The sequence below is a fragment of the Rhinoderma darwinii genome, chromosome 1 (genome assembly GCF_050947455.1).
Source record: "Rhinoderma darwinii isolate aRhiDar2 chromosome 1, aRhiDar2.hap1, whole genome shotgun sequence".
Classification (NCBI taxonomy): Eukaryota; Metazoa; Chordata; class Amphibia; order Anura; family Rhinodermatidae; genus Rhinoderma; species Rhinoderma darwinii.
The window spans coordinates 635561130-635587163 of NC_134687.1; the positions used below are offsets into that span (position 1 = coordinate 635561130).

The following is a 26034-nucleotide window of genomic DNA, read 5'->3' on the forward strand; positions in this document are numbered from 1 at the left end:
TCCGAAACAATATTGACAGGGACCCCATGGAGACGCAGGATGTGTTTGACAAACAAGGTAGCCAACGTTTTGGCGTTGGGTAGTTTCTTGAGGGGCACAAAGTGGCACATCTTACTGAAGCGGTCCACCACCACCCACACCACCGACTTGCCTTGGGATGGAGGCAAATCGGTGATAAAATCCATGGAGATATGTGTCCAAGGTCTCTGGGGAATGGGCAACGAATGCAGTAAGCCCGCTGGTCGGGACCTGGGAGTCTTGGACCTAGCACAAACCTCACAAGCGGCGACGTAGGCCTTAACGTCTTTAGGCAACCCAGGCCACCAATAATTTCTGGTAATGAGGTGTTTGGTACCCAGGATGCCTGGATGGCCAGATAGTGCGGAGTCATGATTTTCCCTAAGTACCCTTAGCCGGAATTGCAGGGGAACAAACAGCTTGTTCTCAGGAAGGTTCCCGGGAGCTGCACCTTGATCAGCAGCAATTTCAGAGACTAAATCAGAATCGATCGAGGAAATGATTATACCTGGAGGCAAAATACAAGCAGGATCTTCCTCCGAAGGAGGGCTGGCCATGAAGCTACGCGACAGTGCATCAGCCTTAATATTTTTAGACCCAGCCCTATAGGTAACCAAAAAATTGAATCTGGTAAAAAATAACGCCCATCGAGCTTGTCTCGGGTTTAGCCTCCGGGCAGATTCTAGGAACACCAGATTCTTGTGGTCGGTAAGGACCGTTACCTGGTGCCTAGCCCCCTCCAGGAAGTGGCGCCACTCTTCAAATGCCAATTTAATGGCTAAGAGTTCGCGGTTGCCAATAACATAGTTACTTTCAGTTGGCGAAAACTTCCTGGAGAAGTAGGCACAGGGGCGGAGATGGGTGAGGGACCTGGTACCCTGGGACAAGACAGCCCCCACTCCCACCTCAGATGCGTCAACTTCCACAATAAATGGCTCCATTTGGTTGGGCTGAACCAGCACCGGGGCCGAGACAAAGCACTTCTTAAGGACCTCAAAAGCCTGGACAGCCTCAGGAGGCCAGTGGAGGAGATCAGCACCTTTGCGAGTGAGGTCCGTAAGGGGCTTAGCGATGACCGAGAAGTTAGCAATAAATCTCCTGTAATAATTAGCAAACCCCAAAAAACACTGTAACGCCTTCAGGGAGGCAGGTTGGACCCATTCCGCCACAGCCTGAACCTTGGCGGGGTCCATGCGGAATTCATGAGGAGTGAGGATTTGACCCAAAAATGGAATCTCCTGTACCCCAAACACACATTTTTCGGTTTTGGCAAACAGTTTATTTTCCCGAAGGACCTGGAGCACCTTCCTGACATGCTCCACGTGGGAGGACCAGTCCTTGGAAAACACCAGTATGTCATCAAGGTACACTACCAGAAAAATCCCCAGGTAATTTCTCAAAATCTCATTTATGAAATTCTGGAAGACCGCAGGGGCATTACACAACCCAAAGGGCATGACGAGGTATTCGAAATGGCCTTCGGGCGTGTTAAACGCAGTCTTCCACTCATCCCCCTCTTTGATGCGAATAAGGTTATACGCCCCCCGTAGATCCAATTTAGAAAACCATTGGGCCCCCTGAACCTGATTAAAGAGATCAGGAATCAAAGGAAGGGGATACTGGTTCCTTACCGTGACCTTATTCAGGCTACGGTAGTCAATGCATGGCCTAAGACCACCATCCTTCTTCCCCACGAAGAAGAAGCCAGCACCTACCGGAGAAGAAGAGGGACGAATGTAACCCTTGGCCAGGGATTCCTGGATATACACTCTCATAGCTTCACGTTCGGGACAAGAAAGATTAAATATCCTACCCTTAGGAAGCTTAGCTCCTGGTACCAATTCGATAGCGCAATCGTATTCTCTATGAGGAGGTAACACTTCGGAGGCCTCCCTAGAGAAAACATCAGCGAAGTCCTGAACAAACTCGGGTAGCGTATTCGCCTCCTTAGGGGGAGAAATAGAATTAACAGAAAAACATGACGTACAACATTCATTACCCCATTTGGTTAGCTCCCCAGTATTCCAGTCAAACGTAGGATTATGCAACTGCAACCAGGGAAGACCTAGCACCAAATCGTACGATAATCCCTGCATCAACAGTACAGAGCATTGCTCCAAATGCATGGAGCCAACAAGGAGTTCAAAAACAGGGGTATGCTGTGTAAAATAACCATTAGCAAGAGGAGTGGCGTCGATACCCACTACCGGGACAGGTTTAGGCAAATCAATAAGAGGCATAGCAAGGGACATAGCAAATTCCACAGACATGATATTAGTAGAGGACCCTGAATCCACGAAAGCACTGCCGGTAGCAGACCTACCACCAAAAGAGACCTGAAAGGGAAGCAAGATCTTAGTACGTTTCATATTTACGGGAAATACCTGTGCGCCCAAGTGACCTCCCCGATGATCACTTAGACGCGGAAGTTCTCTGGCTGCAACCTTACGCTTAGGACAGTTGTTCACTTGATGCTTGTCGTCCCCACAGTAGAAGCAGAGACCATTCTTCCTGCGGAATTCTCTACGTTGTTGGGGGGACACGGAGGCCCCGAGTTGCATAGGTATCTCTGAATCTTTCGGGGAGGAACGAAGCAACGGAGCTTCGGGAGGCATCATGGGGGAGTCGGAGGAGAAAACACATAAACGTTCACGTTGTCGTTCCCTGAGACGTCGGTCAAGTCGTATCGCTAAAGCCATAACCTGGTCTAGGGAGTCACAAGAGGGATAGCTAACTAGCAGGTCTTTCAGGGCATTCGACAGACCCAACCTAAACTGGCACCTTAAGGCAGGGTCATTCCACCGAGAAGCTACGCACCACTTCCGAAAGTCAGAGCAATACTCCTCAACAGGTCTCTTACCCTGACTTAAGGTCACCAGCTGACTCTCGGCAAAGGCAGTCCTGTCAGTCTCGTCATAAATAAGTCCGAGAGCAGAAAAGAAACAATCAACGGAGGAAAGTTCAGGGGCGTCAGGAGCCAAGGAGAAGGCCCACTCTTGGGGCCCTTCCTGGAGCCGGGACATAATTATACCCACCCGCTGGCTCTCAGAACCTGAGGAATGAGGCTTTAAACGAAAGTAAAGCCTACAACTCTCCCGAAAGGAGAGAAAAGTCCTCCGGTCCCCTGAGAACCGGTCGGGCAACTTGAGGTGGGGTTCAAGAGGTGCGGTGCGGGGAACTACCAGGGTAGCATCAGGCTGGTTGACCCTCTGAGCCAGGGCCTGGACCTGTAGGGAGAGACCCTGCATTTGCTGAGCCAGGGTCTCACGGGGATCCATAGTGGTGTCAGGGACCAGGGGTAGACTAGGTATGGGATTGTTATTATGTAACGGCAGGGGGTAGGGAGACGGACAAGTGAGCCCTAATCTACCCGCCACTCTGTCCCTGCCTACTTGCAACGACCCGCCCTAGGCGACGGGGTACAACTGGGCGGCGGTCCCTGCGCTCAGTAAGTGCACGACAAACACGACAAACATACAAGGAACACAAGCAAGGAAAAGGGGCCGTTGCCCACGGCAACACCGTGAGCAACCAGAGTGGTGAACGAGCCGAGTCAAGCCAGGAGTGTGCGAGGTACAAAACGAAAAGCAGAAGAGTAGTCGGTAAGCCAGGGTCGGTATGGAGCAGGATCAAAAATAGCAGGAGCTGTAGCTGGGCCAGGAACCACAAGGAAGGAAACCAAAGCAATAACAAGCACCGAGGGACAGGAAGTGCAGGCTTAAATAGACCGAGGGCGGGAGCTAGCTGAGTCTGGCCAGGTTACGATAGGCTCTCCCACTCCTAAGCCTGCCAGCCTGAATGGTGGAAGCAGGAGTCAGTCTCAGGGAAGTATTCTCAGGTGCTGACTGATTAGTTCTGGGAGTTAACCCCGCAGTGCCTGGCAGATCCTTTACAGTTTTAGAATTTATCATACATCTCTTAATTTTTAATTTACCCTGATACACTCCGCACAGCTTATCCCCCTCATCTTTCCCTTCTGAGCCCTGCCGTGTGCCAAGGCAGCTGATAACAGCCACATGTAGGGTATTGCCGTACCCGGGAGAACCCACATTACACCTTATGGGGTGTATATCTACGGTGGCACATGCTGGGCACAATATATCGGACACTGACATGGCATATATATATAGAAAATTGCAAATCTCACTCTGCACCATCTGCGGGCGCATTATCTTTTACACAATACCTTTGGGGTCAAAATGCTCACTACACCTCTATATGAATGTCTTAAGGGGTGTAATTTTTAAAATGGGGTCACTTCTAGGGGGTTTCAACTGTACTGGTACCTCAGGGGCTTCTGCATACATGACTTAGCACCAGAAAAGCTCCAGTAGGCCAAATGGTGGTCCTTTCCTTCTGAGCCCTCCCATGGGCCCAAACGGCAGTTTACCACCACAAATGGGGTATTGCCGCACGAAGGACAAATTGGGCAACAAAATGGGGTATTTTGTTCCCTGCGAAAATAAGAAATTTTGATAAAAAAATGACATCTTATTGGAAAAAATTAATTTTTTTTAATTCCACAGCCCAATTCAAATAGGTGCTGTGAAAAAACTGTGCGGTCAAAATGGTAACAACAACCATAAATTAATTCCTTGAGGGGTGTAGTTTCCAAAAAGGGGTCACTATAGGGGGATTCCTACTGTTTTGGCACCTCAACACCTCTTCAAACCTGGCATGCTGCCTAAAATATATTCTAATAAAAAAGAGGCCTCAAAATGCACTAGGTGCTCCATTGCTTCTGGAGCTTGTGTTTTAGTCCACGAGAACAATAGAGCCACATGTGGGACATTTCTAAAAACTGCAGAATCTGGACAATACATATTTAGTAGTATTTCTCTGATAAAACCTTCTGTGCTACAGAAAAAAATTGAATAAAATTGAAATTCAGCAAGAAAAATGAAATTTGCAAATTTCACCTCCACTTTGCATTAATTCCTGTGAAATGCCTGAAGGGTTAAAAAAAAACTTTCTAAATGCTGTTTTGAATACTTTGAGGGGTCTAATTTTAAAATGTGTTTTTTTTTATTGGGGTTTCTAATACATAGGCCCCTAAAAACCACTTCAGAACTGAAGAGGTACCTTAAAAAAAAGGCTTTTGAAATTATGAGAAATTGCTCTTTATGTTCTAAGCCTTGTAACGTCCAAGAAAAATAAAAGAATGGTCAAAAAACGATGCCAATCTAAAGTAGACATAAGGGAAATGTGAACTAGTAACTATTTTGGGTGGTATAACCGTCTGTTTTAAAAGCATATGCATTTAAATTCTGAAAAAGACTATTTTTTCAAAATTTTCTCTAAATTTTGCAATTTTTCACCAATAAACACTGAATTTATCGACCAAATTTTACAACGAACATGAAGCCCAATGTGTCACGAGAAAACAATCTAAGAATCGCTTGGATAGGTTATTACCACATAAAGTGAAATATGTCAGATTTGAAAAATGGGCTCTGAGCCTTAAAGGGGTTGTCCGAGATATATTTTTATTTAAAATGTAAACACACAATGCACACATTAACTATTGAATAATATACTTACCTGTGCAATCTTGCTTCTGTTCTCCGTTCTGGCAGCTCTTTTCTTCCGATCACCTGTCTTCTGACGTCACGTTTTCTTCCTCCTCCACTGTCGTGTCGTATCCCGATCACATGGTCTCGCCCCAGCGAGACCTCGGATGGGACACGACACGTCACTGGAGACGTGTCGTTTCTGCGGGTGCCCGCCCAGCCTATGCAGCTTTTTTTCACTGTGAGCGCGCCTATGCGTGTTCACAGTGAAAAAAGTGAAGAGGGACGGCACCTGCGGACTAGAGAGGTACAGTGGCATCTGTACGTTTAGTTCTTACCCTATCAAAGCCTATACATAGTAGGCTTTGATAGGGGATCATACTTCACGATGCAGCACACGGGTCGCATGCAGCCCTTGAGGCTGTTATCTGCGGCCCGCGGGACACCGTACACTGTTTAACAACTGGTTCCCGACCGCTGGCTGTATTTTTACGGCCAGCGGTCAGGGACGGGTCCTTAAAACCCGAGCTATAGACTTTCTACGGCTCAGGTTTTAACTTGCTGCCCGCGCGATCGGGCAGCTGAATGTCGGGTCTCCGGCTGTCAGTGACTGCCGGGGACCCTGAGAAGATAGAAGCAGCTTTCGCTGCTTCTGTCTTCTCCGATGTCTTCTTACACAGCGCTCAATGAACGCTGTGTATAGGAATAGAGGCAGCGGCCGCGCCGCTGTCTCTATTCCTCCCGGTGATCATGTGACTGGTCACATGATCACCGGGTGCCGTTAGTGGCAGGCTGCTGCTGGGTCTTACTAGACCCAGCACAGCCCTATTAGTGACAATCGTCACTATGAGAGGGCTGATTTCCCCTGTAACTGGGGCTGCTGTGCAGCCCCAGTTACAGTCGAAAAGATGGTGTAAAAGAGAGAAAAAATATATAATGTTCCCCAAAGGTCTTTTTTGACCTTTGGGGGACAGACCACAGTAATAAAAAAATAATAAAGTACAAAAAAAAATTAAATAATAAATACACATAAAATACCCACCCCAAAAAAATACCGTCCCCCCCGCCAATCATTGTTGTAACGCTAGTGCTGACCCAATTACCCTAATATAGACATGTAATATATTAAAATTTACGGTACACAATGGCGATCACAAATAAAAGGTCTATTTCAGGGTAAAACTATGTTATTACCCCCAAAAAAATAGCTGAAACGTAAAAAAGCTTATTTTTTTACTATTATTTTCAAACTTTATGAATAAAAATTCTAAAATGGCAAAAAAGGATGTGTATAAAAACGCTAAAAAAAGAAACCTGCATTGTCTACGGAAAAAACGTCGCAAAAATCACGTCGTTAGCCCAACAAATAAAAAAAAGTTATAGCCATTTAACTAACGCGTGCTAAAAAGGGCTAAACGGTGTCTGGTCCTGAAGGCGCAAAATAGCCCGGTCCTGAACTGGATAAGATCTTCTGGGGTCCTGTATCTAAGCCTACATTGTTAGGCTTAGATACAGGGTCTAACAAACAGTGTCACACATGGAGCCTGTACCTAAGCCTAACACAATGTAGGCTTAGATACAGGACCCCAGATGACATTCTTTTTATTCCTGTATAAGGGTATGTTCACACGGCCTATTTACGGACGTAATTCGGGCGTATTAACCCCAGAATTACATCCGTTGAAAGCAATGGGCTGACGTTTGTCTGTTCACACGAGGCGTATGTTTACGCGTCGCTGTCAAAAGACGGCGCGTAAATAGACGCCCGCGCCAAAGAAGTGTCATGTCACTTCTTCAGGCATAAATGGAGCTGTTTTCCATGGACTCCATGGAGAACCAGCTCCAGTTACGTCCGTAATGGACGCGGCGTTCAAGGGCCTGCACATGCCGTTACGGCTGAAATGACGGGGCCGTTTTCTCCTGAAAACAGCCCCGTAATTTTGGCCGTTATGGACGCTGCCGTGTGAACATACCCTAAGATTAGTGTTTTGGGGCCCTGTATCTAAGCCTAACATGTGGTAGGCTTAGATACATGGTCTAACAGTATCAGGGTATGTGCACACGGTAGCAGGCTTTTACATCTGAAAAGACAGACTGTTTTCAGGAGAAAACAGCTGCCTCGTTTCAGACGTAAAAGCTTCTCCTCGTATTATGCGAGGCGTCTGACGCTAGTAAATCTTGTGCTGCTCTTCATTGATTTACGCGCATCCGTATGAACATGACACACAGAGCTATTTGTGTGCGCAAAACGCACACGCTCGTGTAAATCCGCCCTTCTTCTTCTGATTCAGTGTGCTTTTCGATTGTCATGTGTTATTCACGCACTCACAAAGCCAGCCCATATTTTTCTTCTTTTTTCCAACAAATTGCTGTGTAAATCACGCACCAAACACGTGTGTGGTGCGTGGTTTTCACGCATGCATTGACTTCAATGTGAGTGTAGGTGCATGATAACGCACCAATAGAGGACATGCAGTATGTTTCACGCAGCGGACTCTCGCTGCATGAAAAGTCACACGTGTCAACGGCCCAATTGAAATAAATGGGTCGCGTGTGTTGTGCGTTTTTTCAAAGCACAGCACACAGACTTGATTCACGCTTGTGTAAATCGTGCCTAAGGCCCCATTCACACCAGGGTGAATCTCGTCCGTGTGCTGATTGTCGAAACCACGCACAGCACACACGACCCATTTGTTTCAATGGGGCCGTTTTCACGCAGCGAGAGTCCGCTGCGTGAAACATACTGCATGTCCTCTATTGGTGCGTCATCATGCACCTACACTCACATTGAAGTCAATGCATGCGTGAAAACCATGAACCAAACAAGCGTGTTTGGTGCGTGATTTATGCTGCAATTTGTTGCAACAAAAAAATGGCCTTTCTAAGGCCCCATGCACACGACAGCAAAAAACCTCCGTTTTTGCGGACCGCAATTGCGGTCCGCAAAAATGGAGCCATTCACTTTCATTGAACACTGACACCTTTCCGTAGCACTACGGAGGGTGTCAGTGCCGTGGAAATGTTCCGGAAATTATGGAACATGTCAGTTCTTTCGCAATTTGCGGGCCGTGCTCCCATACTTTGTATGGGAGCACGGCCCGAAAATGCGGCTGTCAGGCAGCGGCCGGCCGTGCCCGCAATCGCGGGCCGTGATTGCGGGCACGGTCGTGTGCATGAGGCCTGAGTGCGTGAATAACGCATGCCACTTGCTAAGCACACTGATGCAGAACGCACACAAACTGACCCGATTCATACGCGTTTCTCACGGGCGTCAATCTTACACGCAAGTGTGCATGAGGCATAAGACGGGGCTGGACGAACACTAACCATCACTATGACCCTGGTACCCTCCGCCACCAGGGAAACTGGGAATAGCATACCTGGGTAACATCCAGTAGCGGACCATCGCTAATACTGTGGTGGCCACAGCGCTGGCTGTTATTATTAGGGCACGTTCAGACGTGGCAGAGTTTTTATGCTTCAAATGTTGTTGCAGATTTAGGGGAAAGTACGCAACGAATCTGCACCAATATTTGCAGTTTTGACAAGTAATTCAGACGTTGCAGAAAACACAGCGGACTTGCCACATATTTCAGTTTTTGCATTACAAAGGCTGAAATACTTTGTGCCATTCCACTTCTCCGCAACAGACAGTGCATGCTGCGGCCTGAAATTTCTGCACCGCTGCCTATCGTCCGCAGCGGAGTTCCCATCAATGTCTGAACTAACTTGCCTAAAAATGTGTAGAAGGCCTGATTCAGACGAATGTGGCATTTTTGCGCAGGCAAAACACGCGGCGTTTTGCCTGCGCAAAAGCCACTTACCTGCTCCGTGAGGCAGCATCATATGATGGGCCGCTGCGTGGTTTTTGCGCAGCCGCCATCATTATGACAAGCCATTTGGATGTTTGTAAACAGAAAAGCACGTGGTGCTTTTCTGTTTACATTCATCTTTTTGACAGCTGTTGTGCAAAACAGACGCAAAAAAACAACGCCAAAAAGGCTATGATAAAAGCCGGAAAAAAACATTGCAAAAAAATCTGCAAGCAAAGAGGCAAAGAACGCCACGAGAAACGACAGGGAAAATGCCGCGAAAGACGCAACGAAAAACGCAGCAAAAAAACCTGCAAACAACGATGCAAAAAAAAGATGCGAAAAACGACGAAAAAAAGGCTACGATAAACGTTGCGAAAAAAGCTACGAAAAACATCGCGAAAAAAGCCGCAAACAAAGAGGCAAAGAACGCCGCGAAAAAACAACAGGGAAAACCCCACGAAAAACGCAGCAAAAAAACCTGCAAACAACGATGCAAAAAAAAGACGCGAAAAACGACGAAAAAAAGGCTACGATAAACGTCGCTAAAAAAGGCTACGAAAAACATCGCGAAAAAAGCCGCAAACAAAGAGGCAAAGAACGCCGCGAAAAACAACAGGGAAAACGCCACGAAAGACGCAACTAAAAACGCAGCAAAAATAGCCGCAAACAACGACGAAAAAAAAAGAAACGATAAACGACGCGAAAAAGGCTACAATAAACGCACCGGAAAACACAGCGAAAAACATCGCAAAAAAAGACGCAAACAAACAAGCAAAAAACGCCAAGATAAACGAAGCTAAAAACGGCCCGAACAAAGCGGCAAACAAAAACGCAAACAAAGCTGCAAACCGCGCGTGAAAAACGACGCAAAAATCAACGTGCAGGGAGAGGTAAATCTGCCGCAAACTTCAAGACGGAATGTTGAGGCAGATATTCCTCCTGCAAAAAAACTCTGTGTGAACATGGCCTTAGTGGAGAGAGACATGAGATAGAAGAGGGTGGACGAGGGTGAGGGAGACACGAAGAGGTTTATAGACCTGAAAAGAGAAAGAAAACATAAATGTGAAAAACATAATGGGGGGAGAACGGTCACCATCCTTCAAGAATGTCAGCAAGAAGACAAGTCCAGTGAAGGAGGTTAGCGGGGAGGAGCAGGGACAGCTCACATGAACTCTTGGAAGGCACGTGCACGCTCATTGCAGCCTGCAATGAGCGTGCACGGGAAAAAAGTTTCATAACAAGGAAAGATCAACAAACCAGAGCTGAACTGCATGTAAACAAACCGTGCTAAACTCAAAGAAGAAATGTGGTAAGTAGAATTTTTTTTTTAAATAATGCTTTATTTAGGTTGTCTGTATAAGGGGTAATGTATGACACCGTTTTTGAAAAAATTTTGGTATCTCGGACAACCCCTTTAAGGCCAAAACAAGGCTACAATAAAAAGGTGACACTTCCAGGACAGATTTTTCCAATTTTAATGTGACTGTTAGGGTATGTGCACACACACTAATTACGTCCGTAATTGACGGACGTATTTCGGCCGCAAGTCCCGGACCGAACACAGTGCAGGGAGCCGGGCTCCTAGCATCATAGTTATGCACGATGCTAGGAGTCCCTGCCTCGCTGCAGGACAACTGTCCCGTACTGTAATCATGTTTTCAGTACGGGACAGTAGTTCCACGGAGAGGCAGGGACTCCTAGCGTAGTACATAACTATGATGCTAGGAGCCCGGCTCCCTGCAGTGTGTTCGGTCCACTACTTGCGGCCGAAATACGTCCGGCAATTACGGACGTAATTAGTGTGTGTGCACATACCCTTAGGGGGTGAAGAAGCCTCTGCTTTGACTAAGGGAGGGGTTTCAAGCCAGGGACCCCCTGTATGTCAGTAATATTTAAAGGAACAGTGTCATCACAAATTATTTTTTTATATGTTAAAGATGTTAGTGCTTTATTAAAAACGTTTATATTCATTTGTGTGTTTGTGTTTTACTTTTTCTTATTTTTACACTTTTTCTTCCCTATGGGGGCTGCCATTTTTTGTTCCATTTCTGTATGTGTCGATTAACGACACATACAGACATGGAATACGGCAGCCACAGTCCCATAGGGACTGCGAACGGCTCCCGTCCCATTGACTTCAGTGTACGGCGTCTATGTGGGAACTGCGCATGCGCCGCCCCCACACAGTCCAATTCGAAATTGGCGGCGTCCGGCGCCATTTTCCTGTGGACCGGAAGTCGCGGCCGGACAGTAATATTACTACTTCCGGTCGCGGCTTCCGGATTTGTGCACTTGGACCAGCGGCAGCAAACGGAGCGGACGGGCCGGAGGGAGCCGCGGCGGCAGGAGCAGGTAAGAGATTTCAATGTATGTTCGTGTTTGTGTGTGTTTACTACTGTATGTAAACCTACTACACTGTGTGTTAGCTCAAAAAATGGCGACACACAGTGTAGGAGGTTACACCGTTCAAACCCCTCGTTTATCCCGGCACTAGCCAGGATAAAGGAGGGGGGGATGCTGAGAGCTCACTAGAGCGAGGGCTTTTTACCCAATTTTGCAATGCTGCAATTTTGGGAATAGCTCCATCTAGTGACCAAAAATGGGTAATATTATAAATTAGAATTAATTTATAATATTTCCTGACTCCTGAAAAAAATAAAAAAAATTTGAACAATGTTTAATCACCTACACACTAAATGTTTAATTTTTTTTAAAAAAACATGTTTTTCTGGCAACACATTCCCTTTAATTATAGGATATATGAACAGTAGTTATTTTTCCTTACACTTAGAAGTGCAGAATTGTTGGAGTGTCTACTAGCAGAACGGCTTCTCCATGTGCAGAAGAGAAGACTCCAGTATTATAAACCTGCAGAACATCTTTCCACACGATTGTCATGTCCGCTGCCCCCACATGGTAGAACTTTACACTCCTCGTGTTATAAAGATTATAAGAGCAGCGCAGATCAGTCACTGGTTATATAAGAGAATGTTCACCAGGGCCGGATGTGGCCGCCTACAGTACGGAGCAGATCATCTATGATGGGGCCCCCTGACCCCCACAACTAACACAGGGCCCTCCGCGACAAGGTTTCTAAGCATCAGAATCCTTACTTTATAAAATACATTCTTCCTCTATGGACTGGCTGCTAGAGGTTACTATTAACAACCCCCCCCCCCCCCCTTCCTTAAAGAGGCTCTGTCACCAGATTTTGCAACCCTTATCTCCTATTGCATGTGATCGGCGCTGCAATGTAGAGAACAGTAACGTGTTTTTTTTTAAAAACGAGCATTTTTGGCCAAGTTATGACCATTTTTATATTTATGTAAATGACGCCTTCTAAAGTACATCTGGGCGTTTTTACTTCTTTTACTAGCTGGGCGTTGTGAATAGAAGTGTATGATGCTGACGAATCAGCATCATCCACTTCTCTTCGTTACCACCCAGCTTCTGGCAGTGCAAAGACACAGCGTGTTCTCGAGAGATCACGCTGTGACGTCACTTCCTGCCCCAGGTCCTGCATCTTGTCGGACGAGCGAGGACACATCGGCACCAGGCGACAGAAGCTACATCGACTTACCTGCAAACGCCGATGCTGCTGCAGAATCAACTGTAGCCTCTGGTGCCGATGTGTCCTCGCTCGTCCGACACGACGCAGGACCTGTGAGTGACGACACAGCGTGATCTCTCGAGAACACGCTCTGTGTCTGCACTGCCAGAAGCTGGGCGTTCTGAAGAGAAGTGGATGATACTTCTCGTCAGAACGCCCAGCTAGTAAAAGTAGTAAAAACGCCCCGATGTACGCACATAATACACGCCCAGTTGGACTTTAGAAAGCCTCATTTACATAAATATAAAAATGGTCATAACTTGGCCAAAAATGCTCGTTTATAAAAAAACAAAAACGTTACTCTTATCTACATTGCAGCGCCGATCTGCTGCAATAGGAGATCGGGATTTGATAATCTGGTGACAGAGCCTCTTTAAAGACCCGGCTATTTTGGCCTTCAGGACGCAAAGGTTATTTGTTTCATGGTCGCATTTCAAGAGCCATAACTTTTTATTTTTCCAAGGATTGGTTGTTTTTTGCAGCCACTTTACGATTTTTCCTTGCACATTACTAACACGCCCCAGCCACTTACTGTGAATATCCTCGCGATACATCATCCCTTTATAAGATGGGAATACCCCTTTAATGACCTATATTCAGAACCCCTATAAGAAAAGATAGGGCGTCCTGTATTATCGGACTTCTGAAACGCTCAGGATTGGGACTGGACAACGCCGCCCTCCCCCCACACACCGTGACCGGACGCCGCCGCCCTCCCCCACACCGTGACCGGACAACTCCGCCCTCCCCCACGCACCGTGACCGGACGCCGCCGCCCTCCCCCACACCGTGACCGGACAACTCCGCCCTCCCCCACGCACCGTGACCGGACAACTCCGCCCTCCCCCACGCACCGTGACCGGACAACGCCACCCTCCCCCACGCACCGTGACCGGACGACAGCGCCGCCCTCCCCCCACACACAGTGACCGGACGACAGCGCCGCCCTCCCCCCACACACCGTGACCGGACAACAACAACGCCCTCCCCCAAACACCGTGGCCGGACAACAACGCCCTCCCCCACACACCGTGGCCGGACAACAACACCGCCCTCCCCCACAAACCGTGATCGGACAACAACACCGCCCTCCCCCACACCATGACCGGACTACGCCGCCCTCCCCCACACAGTGACCGGACAACGCCGCCCTCCCCCACACAGTGACCGGACAACGCCTCCCTCCCCCGCACAGTGACCGGACAACGCCTCCCTCCCCCGCACAGTGACCGGACAACGCCTCCCTCCCACGCACAGTGACCGGACAACGCCTCCCTCCCCCGCACAGTGACCGGACAACTCCGCCCTCCTCCGCACCGTGACCGGACCACAACGCCGCCCTCCCCCGCACCGTTACTGGACAACGACGCCGCCCTGCCCCGCACCGTGACTGGACAACGACGCCGCCCTCCCCCGCACCGTGACTGGACAACGACGCCGCCCTCCCCCGCACCGTGACTGGACAACGACGCCGCCCTCCGCCACACCGTGACTGGACCACAACACAGCCCCGCCCCCACACCGTGACTGGACAGCCCCGCCCCCACACCGTGACTGGACAACACCACCCCGCCCCCACACCGTGACTGGACAACAGCGCCCCGCCCCCACACCTTGACTGGACAACACCGCCCCGCCCCCACACCGTGACTGGACAGCCCCGCCCCCACACCGTGACTGGACAACACCACCCCGCCCCCACACCGTGACTGGACAACAGTGCCCCGCCCCCACACCTTGACTGGCCCTGTACTAGTGATCGGGGGCCCCCAGTGATAAATTTCTTTCCGGTACAAACCCTGTAACAGAAAACGTGTTCATATAACATGTCATCTCACCAGTAATCATCTCCTCATGTCACCACCGCCATCATAGCTGATAACAGAGAGAACACACAAGAACGGGCTCCCCACCTCATTCACTGCAACAGCGGAAGGCCCTGTGATGACGTCACTGCCATGTGACCGAGCCGAGGGGCGGAGCTTATCAGCGGAGAGGGGAAGTGTTGGCAGAAGACTCTGTGATGACGTCACCACCATGTGACGGGTGGGAGAGGCGGAGTTATCAATGGAGAGGGAAAAGTGACTACGTCACCCCCGTGTTACCAGGCGGGAGGCGCGGGGCTTATCAGTGGAGAGAAGAGGCGGATGAAGGACCTGTGATGATGATTACGTGAGATGAGGGGAGGAGCTCTGTGAAGGGGCGGGCCTCATGTGCTGTGCCGGTAAGTAATACTCACGTGACATGAGGGCGGAGCTTTGTGAGAGGGCGGGGCTCCTGTCCTGTGTGTTGAGTGTTGGATTCAGTGTTTTCTTCTCCTATAGGTTGTCAGCAATTATGTGAGAGCTGGAGCCAGGGGAATGCTGGGAGTTGTAGTCCTGTCCTCTTATACCTCTCCCTGTAATGTCCTCTGATATCCCATAATAACAGCCTGGACATGCTGGGAGTTGTAGTCCTCTACTCTAATACCTCCTCCCTGTAATGTCTTCTGATATCACATAATAACAGGCTGGACATGCTGGGAGTTGTAGTCCTCTCTTATACCTCTCCCTGTAATGTCAGCCCGGACATGCTGGGAGTTGCAGTCCTCTACTCTAATACCTCCTCCCTATAATGTCCTCTGATATCCCATAATAACAGCATAGAGATGCTGGGAGTTGTAGTTCTCTTTTCTTATACTCCTCCCTGTACTGTCCTCTGATATCTCATAATAACAGGCTGGACATGCTGGGAGTTGTAGTTCTCGCCTCATACCTTCTCGCTGTAATCTCTGATATCCCATAATAACAGTCTGGACATGCTGGGAGTTGTAGTTCTCTCCTCTTATACTCCCCCCCCCCTGTAATGTCCTCTGATATCACATAATAACAGCCTGGACATGCTGGGAGTTGTAGTTCTCTCCTCTTATATTCCTCCCTGTAATCTCCTCTGATATCACATAATAACAGCCTGGACATGCTGGGAGTTGTAGTTCTCTCCTCTTATACCTGCTCCCTGTAATCTCCTCTGATATCTCATAATAACAGCCTGGACATGCTGGGAGTTGTAGTCCTCTCCTCTTATACCTCCTCCCTGTAATGTCCTCTGATATCACATAATAACAGTCTGGACATGCTGGGAGTTGTAGTCCTCTCCTCTTATACTCTCCCCCCCCCCTGTAATGTCCTCTGATATTCCATAATAACAGTCTGGACATGCTGGGAGTTGTAGTCCTCTCCTCTTATACCTCTCCCTGTAATGTCCTCTGATATCCCATAATAACAGCCTGGACATGCTGGGAGTTGTAGTTCACTCCTCTTATACCTCCTCCCTGTAATGTCCTCTGATATCACATAATAACAGCCTGGACATGCTGGGAGTTGTAGTTCTCTCCTCTTATACCTGCTCCCTGTAATCTCCTCTGATATCACATAATAACAGGCTGGACATGCTGGGAGTTGTAGTTCTCTCCTCATATATCTCCGCCCTGTAATGTCCTCTGATATCCCATAATAACAGCCTGGACATGCTGGGAGTTGTAGTCGTCCCCTCTTATACCTTCTCCCTGTAATGTCCTCTGATATCACATAATAACAGGCTGGACATGCTGGGAGTTGTAGTTCTCTCCTCTATTCTAATACCTCTCCCTGTAATCTCCTCTGATATCCCATAATAACAGTCTGGACATGCTGGGAGTTGTAGTCCTCTCCTCTTATACCTGCTCCCTGTAATCTCCTCTGATATCACATAATCAGGGTATGTTCACATGCAGTGGTTTCACATGTAATTCGGGCGTTTTACGCCTCGAATTACTCCTGAAAAAACGCCCCTAATACGCCTACAAACATCTGCTCATTGCTTTCAATGGGAATTACGACGTTCTGTTCCCATGAGCCTTTATTTTACGTGTCGCTGACAAAATACGGCGTGTAAAATGACGCTGCGTCAAAAGAAGTGCAGGACATTTCTTGGGACGTTTTTGGAGGCGTTTTTCTTTGACTCCATTGAAAAACAGCTCCAAAAACAGCCGTAAAAAACGCAGCGAAAAACGCGAGTTGTTAAAAAAAAGTCTGAAAATCAGGAGCTGTTTTCCCTTGAAAACAGCTCCGTATTTTCAGACGTTTTTGAGTTTGTGTGTGAACACACCCTAGGCCCTGTTCACACAGAGTTTTTTGGGGCGGAAACCGCTCCGCAAAACTCATGAAAAACCGCCCGAAAATGCCTCCCATTGATTTCAATGGGAGGCGGACGAGTTTTTTTTACCGCGAGCGGAAAAACTGCGTCGCGGTAAAAAAGAAGCGACATGACCTATCTTGAGGCGGTTTCCACCTCAAAAACCCCAGTCAGAAACGGGAAAAACTCCTCGACGAGTGTTGTGACAAGTTTTTGTCAAACCACTGTGCAAAAAACGTCTGCAGCAGTTTTTGCAGGAGGAATTTTCCTCCTGCAAAAAACTCTGTGTGAACACAGCCTAAGGGTATGTTCACACGCTTAGCAAAAAACGGCTGAAAATACGGAGCTGTTTTCATGGGAAAACAGCTCCTGATGTTCAGACGTTTTTTTTAAGCCCCTCGCGAATTTCACTTCGTTTTTCGCGGCGGTTTTTATGGCCGTTTTTGGAGCTGTTTTCAATATAGTCAATGAAAAACGTCTCCAAAAACGTCCCAAGAAGTGACCTGCTCTTCTTTTTACGGCCGTATTTTTTAAAAACGGCCGTATAAAAAAACGGTCCGTCGGAACGGAACGCCGTTTTTCCATTGCAATCAATGGGCAGAGGTTTGGGGGCGTTCTGCTTCCAATTTTTTTGCCATTTTTGGGGGCGTTTTCGGCCCGAAAATAGTCCGTGTGAACATACCCTAACAGTCTGGACTTGCTGGGAGTTGTAGTCCTCTCCTCCTATAATCCTTAGGCCTTATTTACACGAGCGTTGCCCACCTCGGATGTGAAAAACTGCAGTTTTTCACGGCCGAGGTGCATCCGTGCTCAGAGCTGCGGGACGCGATGTCACGCATCCCCCATAGAGGAGAGTCTGGGGGGATGCGTGATGCGTGAAAAGAGCGGACATGTCCTATTTCCCACGGACACTTCACACGGTCCATTGAAACAACGTCTGTGTGAACGGCCACATTGAATTACAAAGGTCCGTGGGACGGCCAATGTTTTAATGGCCGTCCCACGGACGTTGACACGCTCGTGTAAATAAGGCCTTACTGTAATGTCCCCTGATATCACATAACAGTCTGGACATGCTGGGAGTTGTAGTTCTCTCTTCTTATATTTCCTCCCTGTAATGTCTTCTGATATCTCATAATAACAGCCTGGACATGCTGGGAGTTGTAGTCCTCTCCTCTTATACTCCTTTCTGTAATGACCTCTATATTTTTATTTTTACAAAGACTATAAGAGAAACCCCCCCACGTGTCCGGAGTACAGTAACGCCCCATATGTGGACGTAAGCTGCTGATTAGGAAACTTTGTTGGGAAAGTGTTTCCCTGGTATAATACGGGCGCCCTCGCTTCCAGCAGATGCGAAGAGGCCCTCCCATCCCCGGTTCCCTAATATTAGGGCCTTGATAACCATTTGTTGAAGCTGAAGGACTGTTCTCCTCTGGCCGGCACATCTGGATGTTATTTTATCCCCACCTTATTAGAGCCTTAATATTTTTTATTTTTCCATCCATGTAGTTGTATGAGGGTTACGTGGATGGAAGGTGCCGGTTCAATAGATGATGACCAGGTGGTCAATTCCCTGGGTATAAATAGAGATAATGGGTCATGTAACCTAGACCTGGCCAATCAGTAGCTCTACAGCCTGCACACATATATACGTATATCCCAATTGCCATAGCAGCTGGACACGACCATTCTTTGGGCGTGTTCACATTACTTATTTTCTGGCAGAAAAATACAAGGCTGATTTAGGGAACAGACAGCCTGGGAAGTAGATTTTCAAATCTTTTTGGCATTTGACATGCAGTTCATTTTTTTTATTACCTATCCACAAGATAGGTAATAAATATCTGATCGGTGGGGGTGCGGTCGCTGGGAACCCACCGATCATGAGAACGGGCTAAGCTTGATGTTTCAATGGTCGGACCCCCACCGATCAGATATTTATCTCTTGTCTCAGGATAGGTAATAAATATCTGATCGGTGGGGGTGCAATTGCTGGGAACCCCACCGATCATGAGAACGGGCTAAGCTTAATGTTTCAATGGTCGGACCCCCACCGATCAGATATTTATCTCTTGTCTCAGGATAGGTAATAAATATCTGATCGGTGGGGGTGCAATTGCTGGGAACCCACCGATCATGAGAACGGGCTAAGCTTGATGTTTCAATGGTCGGACCCCCACCGATCAGATATTTATCTCTTGTCTCAGGATTGATAAGAAATAATAATTATGGGAAACCCCCTTTAAGGACCAAGTATTTTTTGTTTTTTCATCTTCACATTCCAGGAGCCATAACTTTTTTACTTTTCCATCGATGGATTTGTTTTGCATTTTGTTTTTTTATGGTAAACTATTTCTGAAAAATAAATGTAAATAAATTAGGAAAAAAGGCCTTTTTTTTTTGTAAAACTTTATTAAACTTAATTAAACTTTTTTTTTGTCCCTCTAGGGGATTTGAAGCGGCGATCATTTGATTGCTTACATCATGCTCTGGAGTACATAGTATTCCTTACCATTACTGCCTGTCAGTGTTACACTCTGACATGGGCTAATAGGAAGACGTTGATGGCAAGATGGTGGCCTTTGTTATTTCTCACGGCTGTCATGGTAGCCTATCGCGCCCCCTCCCCTCCCCAGTGCAATTGCTGAGGCACCAAAAGAGTGACAGAGAAGCCCATTCCATCTGTCAAACACCATAAATGTTGCGGTCTCTATTGACTTTGGCATCTGAGGGGTAAAATCTGTCAGGATCAGCATGACAAAAAATATGTCACGTTGTGAGAACTAGCACCCAACCATGACTTAGCTTTTCAACACTTGCCATTAACCCCTTCACGCTCCACGACGTACTATTCCGTCACATCGTTAGCGCTCAGTCACGGAATACTACATCCTGGGGAAAATGCATCGCCATTTTCCCCCGGCGTTTCATCGAGCTGTGATGCCTGCTGTTTCCGACAGCAGGCTATCACTTCTTAGTGTGCCAGGACCAATCGTAGTGGTCCTGCCTCCGCGATCGCTGCTATTGGTTAGTCAGTGACGACCGACCAATAGCAGCGATCGCATTCATTATTTCCTGCTCTGACCTCAGATCCTGCCGCACCGGCTCTCTGTTGGAGTTAGTCGTAGAGAGCGGTTGTGGAGAGAGTCAGCGCAGGGTAGTTAGAAAAAAACGATATATTAGTTGTTTCTTCTAGCCACTTCCCACTTCTGTCCTTGTGTTCCCCTTGTCACCCACGTTTTTGGTCAGTGATCTCCATCACTGACCACTTTTGAGTCTTCAGGGACACATTTCTTGGTCCCTGGGGATTATTATATTTTATTTTATTTTCTTTGTACAATATAATAAAAACAATTTTTTTTAAAAAGTTTTGTTTAGAAAGTTAGCAGCTTGTTAGTTTAGTATTAGGGTTAGTTAGTGTGAGGGAACCGTCAAAAAGCGTAGTTAGGTACAGCGTCAGGAAATTTAGGGTCAGGAATCCGTCACCGTAGTTAGGTTTAGAGTTAGGGATCCATAACTGTAGAGTTCACATAAAATCAGTTGACAGGGAATCGTTAGGGATAGCGTCAGGGAATTTAGTGTCAGGAATCCGTCACTGTAGTTAGGTTTAGCGTCAGGAATGCTCGGAATAATCTAGTTAGGTTTAGTGTCAGGGAATCGTCGCAGTAGTTTGGTTTAGTGTCATGGAAGTTCACATAAAATCTAGTTAGGTTTAGTGTTAGGAACCCTCGCCCTAGTTAGCTTTAGGCCTTATTCACACGAGCGTATTTCACGTCCGTGTTACGCGCGTTAAAATAACGCACGTCACACGGATCTATGCAATTCAATGGGGCCATTCAGACATTCAGTGTTTTTCACGCAGCGTGTGTCCGCTGTGTGAAACTCACTGCATGTCCTATACTTGTGCGTTTTTTGCGCATCACGCACCTATTGAAGCAATGGGTGCGTGAAAGTCACGGACAGCACATGGACGCACAATAGATGCAGCATAAAATTTAGTTAGGTTTAGTATTCGGAACTCTCGCCCTAGTTAGGTTTAGTGTCAGGGAAGCCCACTCGTTCCATAAAAACAAAAAAAAAGTTTTAGGTAGCAGTGTACAGATTCTAATTAGGGAAGTATACTTTTATTTTGTTCTTGTGAAGTTTTCGAAAGTTTTTTTTGCTGTATACACAATACACGTGTCTAAGCACATAAATAATAAAGATGTCCCAAAGGTCATTTTCTGCCAAAGAGGCCTATGCGTTTCTTGCCTCTGACATAGACTCGTAGGATGGCGAGACTCTGTTTTATTTGTCAACCTCCTCATCCAGTGACGAAAAGGAGGGACCCCCTAGGAGATGCCCCAGGACCACCACCACAGTTGAAACCCCTGAGAGAAGTGACCCCGCAACAGTTGAAACCCCTGAGCGAAGTGACCCCATTTGGACCACCACACCAGACAATTATGAGCCCTAAACCCCTGAGTACACGGGCAGCCCAGGGATGAAATTTAACACAGGGCTCAGTGAGATGGACTTTTTCAAGTTCTTTTTCACGGATGAATTTATAGAGCTTATGGTCTCCCAGACAAATTTACATGCCCAAAAGTATATAATAAAGAACCCCACATAATTTTATGCCCAATCCCACAGGTGGACTCCTGTAGAGGCAGCAGAGTTGGGCAAGTTCTGGGGACTACACTTGAACATGGGGCTTCTGAAAAAGCCATCCATTAGGACCTACTGGAGTACAGACATCTTATACCACACCCCGATGTACCGCATGGTCATGTCCAGGATGCGTTATGAGGCAATACTTCGCTTATTACGTTATGCTGATAATGAGCAGTGCCCACCCCGAGATGACCCCAGTTTTGACCATTTGTATAAACTGAGACCCCTATTAGACCATTTCAGTGCCCAGTTTGCCCAAGCATGCACCCACGAGAAGTGTATTTCTATTGATGGGTCCCTGGTACATTATAAAGGGAGGCTTCAATTCCGCCAGTACCTGCCGAGTAAGAGGGCAAGGTATGGTGTGAAGATGTATAAGCTGTGCGAGAGTGCATCAGGGTATACGTACAAATTTAGGATATATGAAGGGAAGGACATCAGTATTCAGCCCCCAGAATCCCCCCCCCCCCCATTACTGGGAGTTAACGCAAAAAATTTGTGGGATTTGGTGCACCCACTGCTGGACCAGGGTTACCACCTCTTCCTGGATCATTTCTATACCAGCATCCCACTCTTCACATGCTTCGCTTCCAGAAGTCCTGCGGCATGCGGCACTGCTAGAAGAAGTCTGAGAGGCCTCCCTAGGACTCTGCTTGGGCAAACAAGAATTGGTGAGAGCAGGGCACATTCTAGCAGCAACATATTGTGTGTCAAGTACAAGACAAGAGAGATGTCCTTGTATTGACAACAATACATGGCCACACCAGTACCCATGTACCAGTACAGAGACCCCCAAACCAGACTGCATCCTGGACTACAATAGGTATATGGGAGGGGTGGACTTGTCAGATCAACTCCTGAAGCCATACAGCGCCATGCGGTGTGGTATAAGAGGCTGGCCGTTCACATTATACAGATGGCATTGTGCAATGTGTACGTGCTACCTCGATGTACAGGCCAGATGGGAACTTTCCATGAATTTCAAGAGGTGGTTATCAAGAAACTAATATTTGGGGACCAGGAAGGGGGGGCACCCAGTACTTCTGGAAGCGAGGCCACACGCATCATACCAGGGCAACACTTTCCAGGAGAAGTTCCCCAATCTGACAAGAACAGAAAAAGTCAAAAGAAGTTCAAAGTCTGCTATAAGAGGGAGATAAGGCAGGACACAATATATCAATGTGACACATGTCCCGAAAAAACAGGGCTCTGTATGAAAGTGTTTTAAAATTTATCATACATCCCTTGATTTTCAATCTACCCCAGTTTTACCTACTCTGATGCACTCCGCACTGCTTATCCCCCTCATTTTTCCCTTCTAAACCCTGCCATGTGCCCAGGCAGCAGATAACAGCCACATGTAGGGTATTGCCATACCCAGGAGAACCCACATTACAGTTTACATTACATTACAGTTTATGGGGTGTATGTCTCCGGTGGCGCATGCTGGGCACAATATATCGGACATTGAAATGGCATATATGTATAGAAAATTGCAAATCTCACTCTGAACCATCTGCTGCGCATTACCTTTCAGACAATACCTGTGGGGTCAAAATGCTCACTACACCTCTAGATGTATTCCTTAACCCCTTCAGGACCAAGCTCATTTTGGCCTTCAGGACCAGACCCATTTTTTCAAATCTGACATATTTCACTTTATGTGGTAATAACTCCGGAACGCTTTTACCTATCAAAGTGATTCTGAGATTGTTTTCTCGTGACACATTGGACTTTATGATAGTGGAAAAATGTGGTCGATAAATTCAATATTTACCAGTGAAAAACACCAAAATTTGGTGAAAAATTGCAAAAATTTGCATTTTTCTAAATGTAAATGTATCTGCTTGTAAGACAGGCAGTTATACCACACAAAATTGTTGCTAATTAACATCCCCCATATGTCTACTTTAGATTGGCATCGTTTTTTGAACATCCTTTTATTTTTCTAGGACGTTACAAGGCTTAGAACTTTAGCAGCAATTTCTCACATTTTCAAGAAAATTTCAAAAGGCTATTTTTACAGGGGCCAGTTCAGTTGTGAAGCGGCTTTTAGGGCCTTATATATTAGAAACCGCCAAAAAGTCACCCCATTTTAAAATCTTCACCCCTCAAAGTATTCAAAACAGCATTTAGAAAGTTTCTTAACCCTTTAAACGTTTCACAGGAATTAAAGCAACGTAGAGGTGAAATTTTCAAATTTCATTTTTTTTTTGCAGAAATTCATTTTTATTCTATTTTTTTTGTAACACAGAAGTTTTTACCAGAGAAATGCAACTCAATATTTATTGCCCAGATTCTGCAGTTTTTAGAAATATCCCACATGTGGCCCTAGTGTGGTAATGGACTGAAGCACCGGCCTCGGAAGCAAAGGAGCACCTTGTGGATTTTGGGCCTCCTTTTTATTAGAAAATATTTTAGGCTACATGTCAGGTTTCAAGGGCTCTTTCGGTGCCAAAACAGTGGAAATCCACCAAAAGTGACCCCATTTTGGAAACTACACCCCTTGAGGAAATTATCTAGGGGTATAGTGAGCATTTTGACCCCGCAGGTTTTTTGCAGAAATTATTGGAAGTAGGCCGTGAAAATAAAAATCGTCATTCTTTCAAAGATTATGTAGGTTTAGCTAATTTTTTCTCATTTCCACGAGGACTAAAGGAGAAAAAGTACCACAACATTTGTAAAGCAATTTCTCCCGAGTAAAACAATACCCCACATGTGGTTATAAACGGATGTTTGGACACACGGCGGAGCTTAGAAGGGAAAGAGCGCCATGTGGCTTTTGGAGCTCAAATTTAGCAGGAATGGTTTGCGGAGGCCATGTCGCATTTGCAAAGCCCCTGAGGTACCAAAACAGTGAAAACGCCAAAAAAGTGACTCCATTGAGAAAACTACACCCCTTGAGGAATCCATCTAGGGGTGTAGTGAGCATTTTGCCCCCACAGGTGTTTCATAGATTTTATTAGAATTGGGCAGTGAAAATAAAAAAAATCCTTTTTCTTCAATAAGACGTAGCTTTAGCTCCAAATTTTTAATTTTCTCAACAAATAAAGGAAAAAAAGAACCCCAACGCTTGTAAAGCAACTTCTCTGGAGTACGGCAATACCCCACACGTGGTCGTAAAATGCTGTTTGGGCACACGGCAGGGCTCAGAAGGGAAGGAGCGCCATTTGCTTTTGGTGTACAGATTTTGCTGCATTTGGTTTCTGGTCGCTATGTTGCATTTGCAAAGTCCATGTGGGACCAAAACAGTGGATCCCCCCCAGAAGTGACGCCATTTTGGAAACAACACCCTCAAGGTATTCACCTAGGGGTGTAGTGAGCATGTTAACCCCACAGGTGTTTTGCAGAAATTCGTGTGCACACGATGTGGGAGAATGAAAATGGGAATTTTTCCTTAGATACGCCAATATGTGGTGCCCGGCTTGTGCCACCATAACAAGACAGCTCTCAATTATTATGCGGTGTTTCCCTGTTTTAGAATCACCCTACATGTGGCCCTAATCTTTTGCCTGGACATTCGACAGGGCTCAGGAGTGAAAGAGTACCATGTAAAATTGAGGCCTAATTTGGCGACTTATAAAGTATTGGTTCACAATTGCAGAGGCTTTGATGTGAAATAATAAAAGAAACCCCTGAGAAGTGACCCCATTTTGGAAACTGCACCCCTCAAGGCATTTATTAAGAGGTGTAGTGAGCATTTTCACCCCACGTGTCTTTTCCATAAATGATTGCGCTGCAGAAGGTACAAATTAAATAGTTTCCCTAGATATGCCAATTCAGTGTCAAATGTCATGCCCAGCTTGTGCCACTTTTTTTTTTATATACACCGTTCACCGTACGTTATAAACTACATGTTACCTTTATTCTGCGGGTCAGTACGATTCCGGCGATACCAAATTTATAGAACTTTTTTATAACTTTTTGCACAATAAAATTACTTTTGGAAAGAGAATGTATTTTTTCTGTCGCCAAGTTGTGAGAGCCATAACTTTTACATTTTTTCGTCGATGGAGCTGTGTGAGGGCTTGTTTTTTTTGCGAGACAAGGTATAGATTTTATCGGTACCATTTTTGGATACATGCGACTTTTTGATCACTTTTTATTTCAATTTTTGGAAGACAGTGACCAAAAAAACAGTAATTATGGCAGTGTTTTTGAGGTTTTTTTTTACGGCGTTCACTGTGCGGAATAAATAACATAATATTTTTATAGTTCAGGTCGTTACGATCGCTGCGATACCAAATATGTATGGCTTTATTATTTTTTTCAA

The 26034-nt window shown here is 46.5% G+C and overlaps 1 protein-coding gene across 7 annotated transcripts in view; it reads right to left on the reverse strand.

Annotated features, from left to right (window-relative positions):
* Nucleotides 1–15036, reverse strand: part of LOC142655545 (uncharacterized) — a 125770-nt gene extending 110734 nt beyond the window's left edge. For 4 of the 7 annotated variants that reach the window (XM_075830322.1, XM_075829975.1, XM_075830154.1 and 1 more), the window contains exon 1: nt 14792–15036. In XM_075830322.1, the coding sequence (XP_075686437.1) occupies nt 14792–14801 (10 nt within the window). In that variant the 5' untranslated portion in view covers nt 14802–15036. The remainder of the gene's footprint in view (nt 1–14791) is intronic. The other 3 variants (XM_075830065.1, XM_075830234.1, XM_075830495.1) reach the window with 3 other exon arrangements.
* Nucleotides 15037–26034: the final 10998 nt, after the last annotated feature.